The sequence below is a fragment of the Hetaerina americana genome, unplaced genomic scaffold (assembly GCF_022747635.1).
Source record: "Hetaerina americana unplaced genomic scaffold, ioHetAmer1.1.p SCAF_2, whole genome shotgun sequence".
Taxonomy (NCBI): domain Eukaryota; kingdom Metazoa; phylum Arthropoda; class Insecta; order Odonata; family Calopterygidae; genus Hetaerina; species Hetaerina americana.
The window spans coordinates 88,638,976-88,653,337 of NW_027286763.1; the positions used below are offsets into that span (position 1 = coordinate 88,638,976).

Genomic DNA, 14,362 nt, shown 5'->3' on the forward strand with positions numbered 1-14,362 from the left:
AAATTCGATTGTCTACAAAATCCATTAATGGTGAACTCAATGCTTTCTGAAAATAACCAATTTATCAGGTATCAGAATATTTTTGCCTTCGTGAGATTTATTTCTTATTAAATGATGGCCACCCTCGTTTTGATACATATTAGCAAATACCAGCGGAACGAGGCTAAAAGTAGGTATATTTTAAAAGGATAATTTGAACGGATTTCAGGACTCACGCTAAGTTGTTTTCCCCACCCAATGGAAACATGAAGGAAAAAAAGTGCCGTTCACATGTGCGTATGCTCAAATTTAATTATTATAATGGCGTACAGGTGGGTCAAACAGAGCAGAAACTTTAGATGACTGGCGAAATACATCAACAAATAAAGAAAAATTGACAGATAGACGTCAGTACTGTGATTTTCAGCGTAAAAATCATAGAAATCGATAGCATGATTAATAAACTATAGTTGAGAGAATAGTTCGATGCACAAGTATTCATTCTCATGGTTTTTAATCGTTTTATTGAATGACAATTTAGAAACATATCCCTATGGTCTCAATCTTAGAATTTTCCTCTCCCCCCTACACCTTTACCATCTCATTATTTCAGTCCTGAACTTGACCATGAATTTTATTTTCCTTTGTTCAGCCAAGACCTAGACTTTCGCTCGATTATAATTTTCCCCCATCGTATGCAACCAATTATTTACATTCCTTTCGTCTAAAAACCCTATCATTCACCCATTTTTCACCCTCCCCATGAAGTTTCCCTCTTATCTTACTCCTCCCACTCTTGAGGCCTCTTCGTGCTATAGTCGAGTGCATATTGACGGCTATTCCTTGATAATTATGCTTGTACATTGGATTTTCTGGGCCTGGATGATGAAAATGACTTTTGGAATTTATGATTTTAAATCCTGTTTCTCCATCTCACAAATTCAGCACAGGTATCCGTATTCGAAGCAATGAGGGCAAAGATTGAGGACAAAATGAGAGAGATTAGGACAAAATTTTGTGAAGTAGGTTACTGATGAAGTTAAAATTCATCTTTTGAATTACTGTCAAAGTGATCACACCAAGAGTGGACGAGGAAACTAGCCATATAAAAAAGTAAAGAAAGTGCTCATCGGACTTAACATTCCTGAGGCACAAATGTAGCCTTTTAATGAGGAGCAAAATAGGGCGAAGAACTGCAGAAGAATGCCTCTGATGGGAAATATGAGCATTAATAATAATAGAACTAGTTTAAAGGAAGAAATTGGATATCATAAGAGTTTAGGAGATGGGGAAAACAGGTCAGCCGAGATTTGCCCAGTCTAACTGTTGGTCGATGGTCATTGATGACGACAATGACTGGTAACACAGTCGGTGCCTAATTGCTGCTTCTATTCTGGTTGACTCATAAAATTCCCCTCTCTGAATTATTGAGGCGCCGCAGGTGGTAAACTTGAAGTGGGCACAGAGGTGAACTGCATCATCTCTCGCGGAATCATGTCGGGGGGTACGGTCGAGGTCAGAGCCGAATCACGTGACATGAGGAAGATGGAAAAGGAGCCGAATGTCCTCCCTTGCTATAGTGGCCATCAAACCACCGTACGGGTAAGACGTTCGACACAATTCGGGACGATGGAAAATCGCGGAATCCAGCTGTGCACGTTTAGTATTCTCCTCCTCTTCCTCATAGATGCATGCTCGGCGCAAAGATACTCAGGTAAGAGGGGATTGTCGAACATAATTGATTAGTCGACTCACAAGTCTTCAACAAAAATTCCATACCATCTTAGATTCTCATTTGAATGGTCAATTTATTACGTACGGGGACAAATTGGTTTGAACGTTGATTAATTTCCTCACATTTTACACCTCTTATATAAACATTTTTTAATAATATCACTTGCTTCAAATATTTATTCGCCATGCCACGGATACTAAATATGTTGGCATCAATAAGTTTGTTCTTGCCGGAATGTTAATTAATCAAATGGGTGATTTATGCAGGTGGAAACAAAAGGGAATTCACCGTGGAAAAGGCGTTTGATCTATTCAAGAAACGACCCTCGGTTGTCGACTAAGGCATTTGAAAGCCATTATCTTCTGCATGAGAACTTCCAAATTAAAAGGCCTTCCTTCAAAATTTAAAATTTTATGTGTTGGCTTTTCCAATGTGGCTTTCGCAGGTCGTATGCAAGGCATCTATTGTGGTGTAAAGTTAAATCACATCATAATTCTCAAAACAAAGACGTGTGGCAGGAGGTGTTAGGGCAGCAATTTTAGTTTAAAGAATGTTGCAGTGGCATGATTTCTATAGTAAATGAAAAATAGATCCATCAATATTGTTGAGTTGTGTTTAACATTGTGCTTGTTATGATCACAAATATTTTCAGGAAAAAAATATTTTAAAACAGTCCATGAATCTGTTACCTTCGATTTCTCTGCGTAATTTTTTCGATGTATTTTGGGAAATGATGGTGTTTTGTGTGTTCCTTATCTTCTTATAAATTATTTTAGCTTTTATTCTCAAATGGAAGGGCTCAACAAATCAGATTCTCTAATAATCATGGAGTAAGGAGTTCTTCTCATAACGATCTTACGATAATCCAGAAGATCTTTATTGTAATTTACTTCATGAGTTGACACTTCTTCTAGTAGGCCCTAAGAACCTTCCGAGTATTGTCAATGAAGAGTATCTATTGTGATATAGTAACTGTGGGCTCAAGTACTCGTATAATAGAGACGTATATGTACACATCGTGAATATGAAGCTCCGCCTCATACACTTGGTTATGAACGAATATGAATGCGAGTTTGCCCAAGATACCATAAAAAGCCACCGTGAACATAAGATTAGAGGGAGCCTTTTATTTGAAGAGGTTTTCTGTCTTGGCAGGAAATTAGCAACAGTAACATTTATACCAGTATGTCTTCTAAGAAAATACATTTAATATCATTTTCCAAGTCCTGTCTTAATCAAATTACTTGTTTAGGGGATCGATGTGTTGACTCAAAGCGTCGGAATGGTGTGTGTACCCTGTTAATGCAGTGTCCCAGTGTTCAGGAAGAACTAAGGATGGGTGCGCGACCAACAAACTGTGGCTTTGAAGGTGGCCAGCCCATAGTTTGCTGCCCTGCTCAAACTTCAACCCCGACGTTACAACTCGAACCGCAACAGGGAAATGTAGCGACTCCTGCAACAAAGCCAGGGACTAAAGCAAAAGCTAGTAAGTATTCTCCATTTCTTAAATAAGTTACACCGAGGAAGATTTATTTCTATTCTGAAAGCATAACTTCAATAATTCTCTAGACCATATATTTTCTTCTTTCCTGCGGTGATGTTGTGGATGGACTTCGTGCCGAAAACTTCGTTCGGAGTAAAGGCAAACAATTAGAGTACATTGTGTCGTATGGTTTTCTGAACGTTACAATACCCTCGGAGGTTCTCTCAAACTTTGTAAACGAAAGGAGGCTTGAGTGATTATAGAACGGCCTACCGGATGATAAAAACATTCTGAGTATGCTTGACCACAATCATGCGATCATCCTATAACCGGTACAGTCTGAAAAATGCATACTAATTTAAGTGTATATAGAAATTGAACGTACCTACGGTCGCGAAGCAATGAAATCGAGATAGCCGGTTTACGGTCTCGGTTATCTCGTTTTCATTACTAATATAAGACTATCTGAAAAGGAAACTTAAAAAGGACTTTATAGTAAAATAGGTACATTAAACAAATGATGATGATGCTATTTTACCATAATCTACATAATTTGCGTTCTGATACACTAGATGTACAGGTAAACCAAGTACTAGAAATGTGATACGGGATTGTTTCATTCTTTAGTCTACTCTCTGCATGTAATTACCCAGCACAGTGCTTTCAATTAAATGAACACAGTGAACTACTAAATAAATATCTGTTGATCACCAATTCCATCCTAGAACCCAGATCTCTTCCTCGGGGTAAATTTTTTTCAATATTTATCAATATATTACATGCATGCGCTGTTTAGAGAAACAAAATTGCTATTAAACCGTTCATTGTACAAAATTATTTTTTTAAATGAAGTTCCTTAAAAACTCGTTTGAAAAAGCATCTATATCTCTGAAAAATCAATGACAATGTCAAGACAATTATCTATTTTTCCCTCAGAATAAATAACCTATTTGCATGTGGGGTGTACCCATGAGAAGATTCACTGGAAATCACTTTCTTCGCTATTAATCATCATATTTTCATGAACATCGACCATGCTAATTGGATTCTAATAGTCATTCATTACTTACGAGTATTGAATGTAAATATCTCCTATTTACTGATGTAGATTATTTACTATTCCATCTGTCAAGGGTGCAGGTATATGCCCACCTCTTGTGCAAAGCTCATAAGAGAGTTTGAAGAGAAGTTAGTTGACTAATTCACTAATAATACTCTTCCAATCCTTAAATTTCACGTATCAACTAAGATAAATATAATTTGGGGGTGTAATTTCCGAGTTTTCTTCAGCAATGGCCAAAATGGAATTAAAACAGTGGGAATACATGTTTGGATAATTTCGACTTTATAATAATGAAAAAATCTTAAAATGAGCTTTTCTACACTGACAGTCGTCGATTATATTGTGTATGATCATCGTTTGCAAAACTCTTATTTCATTTTTAGAATACATCACAAACATATCAAAAAGATACAATATGTAAGTATGTGTTGAAAACAGAAAACAAACATGACTGCTTTTTTAGTGGTAGTGGAATGGAACAATATTCTGAGCCATTCTCATTTAGTTAAACCTTGCCTAGGTTATGTATTGAAGCATATGCTACTTTAGTGGGAGCTTTGAAAGAACATAAAAATAATTAAAATTCATCATACTATAACTGTAATGATTTTTATCATCATGTTTCATGTTCTAATGGCCAAGTGTTAATAACAATGCCTATTAATGGCTGAACATAATCAAAGCAAAAAATTCAAATTAGAAAAATCCGAGGTTTAATTGAAAAAACCTACATTTGGTTGCTAATAAAAATGATAAATAAAAATGCTGCGTTTATGTATTGTAAGTTGTTCATAGACCATAATTAGAGAAGGGTTGTGGGAAAACTGCTTTAATTGGTTTACACCCCAACTGCAGACTTGGAATTAACAATGATGAATGGCATCTTATTTTTTTTAAATTAAGAATTAAACCGATTGAAATATGATCATGTTTGATTTCCTGATGTAATTTACTTTCTTTATGTTCTCTCAGCTAAATACATCAGGAGTAAAGCTATGCGAACTAAAATTTTCTTGTCAGGCATAACTAAGTTTATTAAATGAATGAAACATGAAATAAATTTGTTTGAATGCACTTTGCATTATCGAATGGATTTCATTATGAGCCATTTGTAAATAGGTATTAATTTAAAGAGATGAAAACAGTCTGCAGTGGAGTAACAAAAATTGAATGGAGACTCATCATTAAAGCCCCTTTTTCTGATATTATATCAATTTATTTAAGATTTACTATGATTCCAATTATTGTTTCAGATTATGTGGCAAGAATTGTTAATTAATTTATTTTTTAATTTTATCATAGCTATCATTTTCAGGTTTATATAGAGCAAAACCTGTTTTAAGTAGGATAGTTTTCTGGAGATTTGTGAATTTATGGTATCTCCTGTCTCTACCTTCAACCAACTCCAATATGAAACACCTTTCTTAGCAGCAGGGATTTTACAGATTTCGTCACCTTCCACTCCCACAACATTCCACCCCTGCTCACCATCTTCAAACCAACCTGTCTCTACGTTTCCTGGGAGCTGTAAGAAATCATTTAGGTATCACATGAGCATTTAATTATTCGCCCTACCTGTTATGAACATTGAAAGATTTAGAAGCTGCCTTAGCAGAAGTTTACCTCCACACTTTTTTCAAATGTGAATCAACTTAGGTTAACACAATGTTTATTAAAGGCGTCCTGGATTTTACTCAAATATTTGCATAGTCGTGGAGCACACTGAGGAAAAGAATTATCACGGGCAATGAGAAAGAGTATTATTTCAAGAAAGTATTACTTTAAGACAGTTGTCAAGTGCTTTAATTGAAGCATTATCTTAGAAACTGATTCACATTTTACATGCATGAACAAAAACAAACACTAAACCCAAGGCAAGGTTCTTTCAAATATACAGTATTTTCTTATCAACAAGGAGACAAATATTTATAAAGTGAGAGGTATTAATTCTCATAAGCATAGAGGCTTATTCAGCCACACATTGATGAACTGTCACATATTTCAAGCCACGTGTTGCTTTTATAAAGGATTATGCAGGTATTATTCATGGGATATAACATTAATATACTTAATTGGTGTTCCCTTCAAGAGACCTTATCATTCACAGCTCCATAACTTCCTGAAGAAAAGATTCAGTGCATTTTTAGAAAATTCATCATAAAAAGGGATACATATAGATATATTTTATTCATAATGAAAAGATAGTTAGCATTGTTACACTTATAAAGCATAAGCTCAAGGTAAATATTTGACTCAAATTTTTTAGTGTACTTTTTTAAAGGGTACACTTGACTTTTGTAGTGTATACTATAAGTTTCCATTAGTCCATGAAAAACTGAAAATGCTAGACTTACCCTCTGAACCTTCTTTAACTGAGGAACTGGTTTTTCCACTTCTTTCAAATCAGTCCAATCAGGATCACCCTTATCCATGCCCCATTTGGCATATTTACGCTTTTTGAGCATGGCATGGAAATCCATGCCACTTGCATCTATAGTTCATGCATGAGCAAAATAAACAAATAAAACATAGACCTATCACCATGACCGGGCAATTAATTAACAATCTTTGAGCGAAGTGATTATCACTCTTTTAATGAATTTAAAGTATAGAATATAAAATAAGGTGACACCCTCAAGAAGAGCAAACACATTAGTTGCAATTAAGCGTGAGCAAATAATTCTTTCAAAGTCTTGGAAAGTTTTAGTTGAATCCAGATGACAAGTAAATTCTAATTACAAATAGGTATAATATTCCATTGTGTCAACTATGTTCTAAGTGTAGCATCTTGAAGAAAAACAAATTAATATTAGTTTAATTAACGTTAAATACTGAAAACAACAGATAGTATGATAGAGCAGCACCTATTCCACACTAGAATTATCTGGCATGGAACTTGAACCAGCCATAGTATGAGTGGAAAATCAACTAGACTAATGGCACATCTCAACAAGTACAGATAATTGTAGTGAGCTAAATAAGGCTTTATCTCCTCCATAAATGCTTTTTTTATGATTAATTCATTATTTGACCTGTGAATATGCTAGGTTGGTGAATGCAGATGACCAAATCTGTCAAATATATTTTAGCATTAGGTGATTTTTCTAATAGAAAAAAATTATATGCATATTATATGGATAAATCTGTAGAAGATTGCATATTTTATTGAATAGTGTAGCAAAAATTGATATATTTCAAATCCATTAATTTGTCACAATAAAGAGATAAATATATGGGTTAAGATTAATATGATAAAAGTTTCTTCAATTCACAAAAGATAAGCCTCCTCATATGTGTAGAATTTCTAACCTTAAAATGACAAGACAAAAAACCTGACAAATTACTCTGGTGAATGCATAAAAAGTGCATCTTTCCATTGAATTGGGTGATCTTAAGACAAATATGATTAATTAATGCTGATAATTTCCTTCATTGAGTAAATTACAATGCAAATAAAGGATGAGACACCTCCTTCCAGTATTTTTGCTTTATTGAAGTAATAAAATATAAATTGCACTCGTATTGTCTTCATGAGCACTTTGCCAAATCAAACTGCATGGTTCTATCAAATTCACAGAGAAGTAAAATATTAAAGAGATCTGATGGATTCCACAACATTTTTTAAAACTTTTACATTTTTGAAATACATAGTTTGAACATGCTTAGTTACATCTTTTAACTCATTAATAATGGAAGATAATAAAAATCAAGCACATTTAAATATAGAGAAGTTTGAAAATAACTAAGTTTTGAGTAATGATTATTGAAATTCTGCGAAATTATGACGTCACAAATTAGTGGGTCACATGCCGAACTGGCATTTGAGTATAAAAAGATCTTTACGGAAAATCAGCATCCTGGAAACAGCAATATGCTCCTCGAAATTTTTCATTTTGGTGATATTTATGCAAACAACTCCCTATTTGGTGAAAAATGTGAATTTAAAGTATCTTATAAATAGTGTTTGCTACTCTAAATACTGTTATTTTTCTTAAAATATACTATTCGATTAAATTTTACGATTAGAAGATTTTGATTGAAATATAAATCGTTTAACCACCAGTTGTCTGTAAAAAGATCTGAAGAAAGTTATGCTCTCCCATAATTTTGCTTAAAAGGAATTACCTTGAATTTTCTCGGCGTGGAGTTTTTTTTTATTTATTTGGGACAAAATGGTGTCAGCATAATGCGTGTATTTTTACTCTCCTCCCTCGTTCCGATCCTCGTTTCTACGGATGACGCTCATCTACAAGTGGAATTAAAAATTACCCATAATCTTTACGAAGTTTTCTCGGGTACTCCCCCGGGTCGGGGGTTCCATGTTGGCAGACGTTACGATGCTCGACTCGATCATCGTCCTCGGGGTAGATGACCCCGTCCTCTGCCCTGAGGATGGTGCGAGCTTCGATACGTCGGCCAACATGAAACCCCTGACCCGGGGGAAGGCCGAGAAAACTTCATAAAGCTGATACGCTGGGAAAGCGCCAGATCATACATTTTTATATTTAATTGAACTGAAGTCAAGGAAGGGGGAAATAATGCAACATATTGACACAATCATGGAGAATTGCGGCAATTGATTATCAAAAAATATGTTTTAAATCAGGAATGGAGCTTTCTGGGTTTCAGCGTATAAACGCTCAGCGTATTTAGGTTACTTTTAGCGCATAAATATTTTATCTCACTCATTATTTAAGTGTTTAAGATATGCACATAAACATATATTTGTAAGCCTGTTATTATTTTGAAATTAATTCATGTTTTCATTATATTGTAGAGTGCGAAGAATATAGCAAACAATGCACACCGAAGTTTGGTGTTGCTGGAGGTACTCCTGCGTTGCCAGATGAATTTCCTCATATGGTAACTATTCTCTACTTCTTTTTGAAGTTTTTATTCCTCCAGGGTAACGGCGCTAAAATAGTTCTATTTTGGCGTGTGAACAATACTCAAAGTGAGTACAAATGCTTAACAACAATATATGCACATATTTTTTAGAGTTTATGGCTTTATAACGACTACATCAAAACCTTGTTAACTTAAATGAAGGCATAAACTTTGAACGGCAAGAATTCACCAAAAATATTGAACATTGGCAATCATAACTGTGAAATTCAATCTGAAAATCATGGGAATAAAGATGAAGAGCATTTCAAAGGATTAAATGCAGCCTTTTTCGTAAAATACAGGATTTTCATGCATCAATTATAATCACTAATCACATTTACTGTGCACATCTTCTCTCCCTTCAATATTTATATTTCATTTTTCGATTATTCTTTCTGCTAACTCGAAAAATTTTCCATTTTTTCAATAGTTGAATATTGGTAGTAATATTTTTCGGCTTTACTTACGGTATGTAATGTCTCAACAAATGTCGAGTTAATACTTACTGCCCTATTCATGTAATCAAGAAACATTCCACCAATTAAAATGTACTCGAATATGGATTATGTACCATCTCCTAAGAATAAATACTACTAATTTAGTATTTATTACCCTCTCGCTTGATTTTCAAAGGCAGCCATTGGTTACGGAGCACAAAACAATATACATTGGAAGTGTGGTGGCTCTCTTATCAGCGAAAATTTCGTCCTGACTGCTGCACACTGCCTCCGCGGTGGTAAAGAGTAAGTAATAATAATTATTTTCTGTTATCCCTACCCTTGATAAACATAAAAGATAACTAAGAAATGATTGCATTAAATAGATTTGTATGCTCTTACAAGCCTCAAAATTTGGTATTTACGTCTAGACCTATGTTTAAACGTTTATAAATAAGTCGATGAGATTAATACTTTTTCCCTCTCAGAGATCACACGGTCTATTGTACCTCTGAAAAACAGGAGATATATCCAAGAGGGCAAATGTTTTCAATGAGTAGTGCTGTATTTGTCTTTTATAACTATTCTCAAAACACATATTATTGTTAAGAAAATGCAGATTACTCTCATTTCAAACAATCTGGCAAAGAATTGGTATCTTACATGGATCAACAATACGTATTTTGGGAAGCAATGCGTCGTTTTGATTGGGGGTGAGCAACCCTTTCGACAATCACCATATATGTGTAACAGGACATGAAAGTGTGGCAAATTTGAATTTTGTATATTATCATAGCTTTAACCTTAATAGCCTACATATTTATTCATTGTGTAGCGTTTTTCTTTGCTTTTTTTAGTTTAAACCATATTTAATCTAGCCATTGTAGTGCGAATGGTATTGAAAGTCATTACCTCTGTGCTTAAAACTACAGGTTTGTGTGGTTTCTATCTATATAATAAATTTGAAACTCCAATAGCCGTAAACAGTTTACCTTTCTAAACAAAGTGAAAATGAAATTAATTGGCTAGCGCCACATGTCAAAAAGGGTAAAGGTAAAAAAGGAAAATGAGGTAGGTAAAAGGGGTAAAAGGTAAAAAAGGAGAGGATAAGAAAGGTGGTTTCTATCTGTTTTCTAGAATATCATGCTGAAACTGTGTATAAAATATGTATCGTTATATTAATAGTATATATCCCAGTAATATAATATATGTTAGATGGAAAATGATTCGTCTCACCAGTCCCTTTAGAGCACCTGAATTAGGTCTAGTAGTGTTAAGCACACCAATGTACGCAATGAATCTTTCTGCTGAATGCTCTGTCGTCAGTTACAGAGCTCCCTTCGATTGAAGCCTTCATTTCACGAACACCATGCATGTGTATTTCATTTCAGTGGTCCAGCACAATGGGTGCTCCTTGGAACTGTGAATTTGGCATCAAATGAGTCATTCTTGGGTAACACTGGACAAATCCATAGAGTTCTTCGGAGAATACGTCACCCTGGATACACTCCACCTGCAAAATACGACGATGTGTCTCTTTTAGAGATAGGACCCGCCATTACGAGGAATCCCAAGCCTCTAAGCAGCAAAGAATTGCATCCAGCCTGCTTGAGAACTGACGACTCAGTAAAGTATTCGTCTTATATTGCAACAGGGTGGGGCCGAATTGGACCAGGTACGAACAATTTACTATTTACCGATATCTGTGACATTATTCGTTTAATATAGTAGTAGGCTAGTAATGTCTTGGTAGTAATAAATAAAAGAATTACAGCTTGTTTCAACTTGTTGGCTCTAGTATTTTTAATTTTTTCATCCAAAATTCAATTTAGTCTTTGTGCTGGTGAGTTGAGCATAATGCGACTATTTAGTCATTGCTTCATTTTCTCTTTCGTTTTAAATAATCATTTTCAGAAATTTAACTTATGCTGCAGCTTGTGGTGTAAAGGTAAAATATAAGTTATTTGTAATTGAGAATAAGTTTGTTGTACAGGTTTCTCTTGCTAGGCGAGTCTAACTGATCCAGTATTATACTATCTGTGCCTATTCGAAACCTTTTCTAAACAGCAGGCTAAGAAAACATAAGTGGTTGCGTCATCAAAAATATTAATCATCGGGCGTTTCTTTTTTTGTGTACTCTTGTGTTCTTTAGTGACACGCCTGTGGTATCCAACTGCCATACATATACACACGTTGAAATACGCTGAAGACCAGCGAAATCAAATAACACAACACCTGTGAAGTAACACAATTAAAACATAAGATAACACTTAGGAAAGGGACTCTTAAACACCTTTAATGTTACGACACTTAAAAATAGAGGCGATAAAAAAGATCTTTTACTTGTCAAACTATAATTTTATCCAACTTTTTCAGGTGAAGACCCCAGCTTGGAACTTCTTAAAGTAGAATTAGATGTTTTCGATGAGGCCAAATGTAACGAGACCTTCGAAACTGAAATCAGGACTACTAATCAGTTGAGAAGAGGCATCGACTCCAACATGATGTGTGCCGGAATACTGAGAGGCGGGAAGGACACGTGCCAGGTAAGTCTGACGCAATAAATTTTGCTCAACGGAGTGTTACCTCTTTGCTTTATCTCAACACCCCGTTGAGCAACTGCGGGTGGTTAACTTCAAGAATTTTTCTGGCTAATTCCTATCTTAACTATCGAAGAGTGTGTTGCATTTAGTATTCTCCGCTCTACGGTTATAATGCCTTTATACAGCAGAATGTCTTTGAATTAAAATCAAGAGCCATTATCATGTTTGCACCTTGTAATTAATCTTAGAATTGTTTAAAATGTGGAAATAAAACCTGAATCGACATTGACAAGAAAAAATACACAAATTCAAATTTATTCACATTTTTAATTAGTGAGGGTAAATTAAAATCTCTTTAAATGAGAACTATGCATTTATTGATAGAAATTAATATCTTTGTACTTAAGAACAATCGAATGGGACTCCAAATGCCTTACACTATTTCTCACTTTCAATATTATATCAAACAATTAAAAACAGCAAATAAATATTAGCAATCAATAATTTAGATGTAATTATAGCAATTAAAGAAATACCTAATGTTTAATTTCTAAGCACTTGATTTTTAGACTACGATAATAAATTACGCACATGAAGGGACAGACACTTCTATGAAAATAAATTCTATTCAAGAATTCATTCCCCTCCATATTTTCAAGAAAAATGTGTTCTCACTTCATTCTTTATTTAACAATGTAGCAACTTCGTCAATATGAATATTGTTTGTGCAATACTAATTATTATTTGATAATTTAAAGCGTTAAAGCTCCATAGAGTTCGTTCGATCATAATGAAAGGAATTATGTTGTCTATGAAACTTTGTATATTTTCCTTCACTTATTTATGCAGTAAATAAAATTGCCTGTGGGGTTGAACAGAATGCACGTTCTTTCCGGCAGCTTTCAGCGATATTGAGCATCACATACAATTTACATTCTACGTAGTAGTGGTTTGGAATATTTCGGTTAGCCAGGATTGTCCTCTCTATTCATATACCATTAGTTACTAATGACAGCTTACCTCATTTAATGTATGATGAATTTTTCGCGATTTTGGTCGCTTTTGAATAACTTTCTTTTTTATGAAATGTAGAATTTATTGAGCTTATATGTAATAACATTCATATGTTGTGACTGAGATTCATTGAAATGGTCGAACATAGATCAAGTATGATTCTACCGGGAGGTGTTTTATTCTACTGGGTGCATCGATCGACCACTGATCGAAAGACGATGGGTTCAGACCCCGTGGATAAATTTGGGAAATCTCCTATGAAAGGGGGTCGTAATTCTCTGTTTCAAATAAATTCGCGGTAAATCGACTGGAAGACCTTATATTCGTTAATTTCCAAACCTTTTTTGTGAGCTGTATCCTCATCCACCAAAGTCAATCCTCAGATTGTATAGTTTGATGATGATTAGGTTTTTAATCAGAAAATTGGACTATACTGCAAGTAAATTTTTTTTCTGATCGAAGCACTTTTCCAATTGATAGCTTTGTGAGCTTGAGTGCTTCGATCAGTTATTCATTATGTACGACTTCCACCACATCACGCCTGAAGCTACTCAATTTGTAAATTTTATTCATTTTTACAGGGAGATTCCGGAGGACCCTTGCAGTTTGCCACAATTGGTACATGCCAGTATGAAGTATGGGGGATCACTTCATTTGGAAAGGTTTGCTCTTTCGCAAACTCTCCGTCCGTTTACATGAAAGTATCGGCGTACATCGAATGGATCGAAAACATTGTATGGCCAAACTGAATGTAAATTTCATCTATGTTTCACATGCTCAACTTCTTAGGCTAGATCTACGAACAAATCATTCTCAGCAATAAAATCATAATTGAAATATGGATGAATCAAATCATCTTATTTCGAGCACTAAAGATATTTATTTCTGGCAGTATTGCATGGAAAGGAAGAAACGTCATTTGAAAAATAGCTGAGGTCATACATCTATTTGCTCTTGAGTAAAACTTATTATGTGCATTCTTCATGTGTATCATATGTGTATTATTCATACCAAAACATTATTAAATAACTTATGTGTCCTCTTATTTCTGAAATTGACTGCATTTACCATTTACCCACACGTGCTTGCCTGCGATTTGCTTTCTTTAATTGCAATAATAGTTGCACTCAATTCAGCACCGCCATTGGTTACTGGTATGCGAGAAAATGTTTCACCAAAATAATAGTTAAAATCAGTATAACACTCAGTCGTAAATTAGTA

The 14,362-nt window shown here is 34.6% G+C and overlaps 1 protein-coding gene across 1 annotated transcript; it reads left to right on the plus strand.

The window, feature by feature from the left end:
* The first annotated feature begins 3,049 nt into the window (after positions 1-3,049).
* LOC139688169 (serine protease snk-like) lies at positions 3,050-14,122 on the plus strand. The gene is made up of 6 exons (XM_071585596.1): positions 3,050-3,200; positions 9,038-9,123; positions 9,781-9,890; positions 10,976-11,259; positions 11,961-12,130; positions 13,723-14,122. The coding sequence occupies exons 1-6, from the start codon at positions 3,050-3,052 to the stop codon at positions 13,888-13,890; spliced, it is 969 nt and encodes a 322-aa protein (XP_071441697.1). The 3' UTR covers positions 13,891-14,122.
* Positions 14,123-14,362: the final 240 nt, after the last annotated feature.

Coding starts and splice junctions, on each gene's coding strand:
- LOC139688169 (XM_071585596.1), top strand. CDS start 3,050: ATGGGTGCGCGACCAACAAACTGTGGCTTTGAAGGTGGCCAGCCCATA. Junction 3,201..9,037: donor AGGGACTAAAGCAAAAGCTA/GTAAGTATTCTC, acceptor ATTATATTGTAG/AGTGCGAAGAATATAGCAAA. Junction 9,124..9,780: donor CAGATGAATTTCCTCATATG/GTAACTATTCTC, acceptor TGATTTTCAAAG/GCAGCCATTGGTTACGGAGC.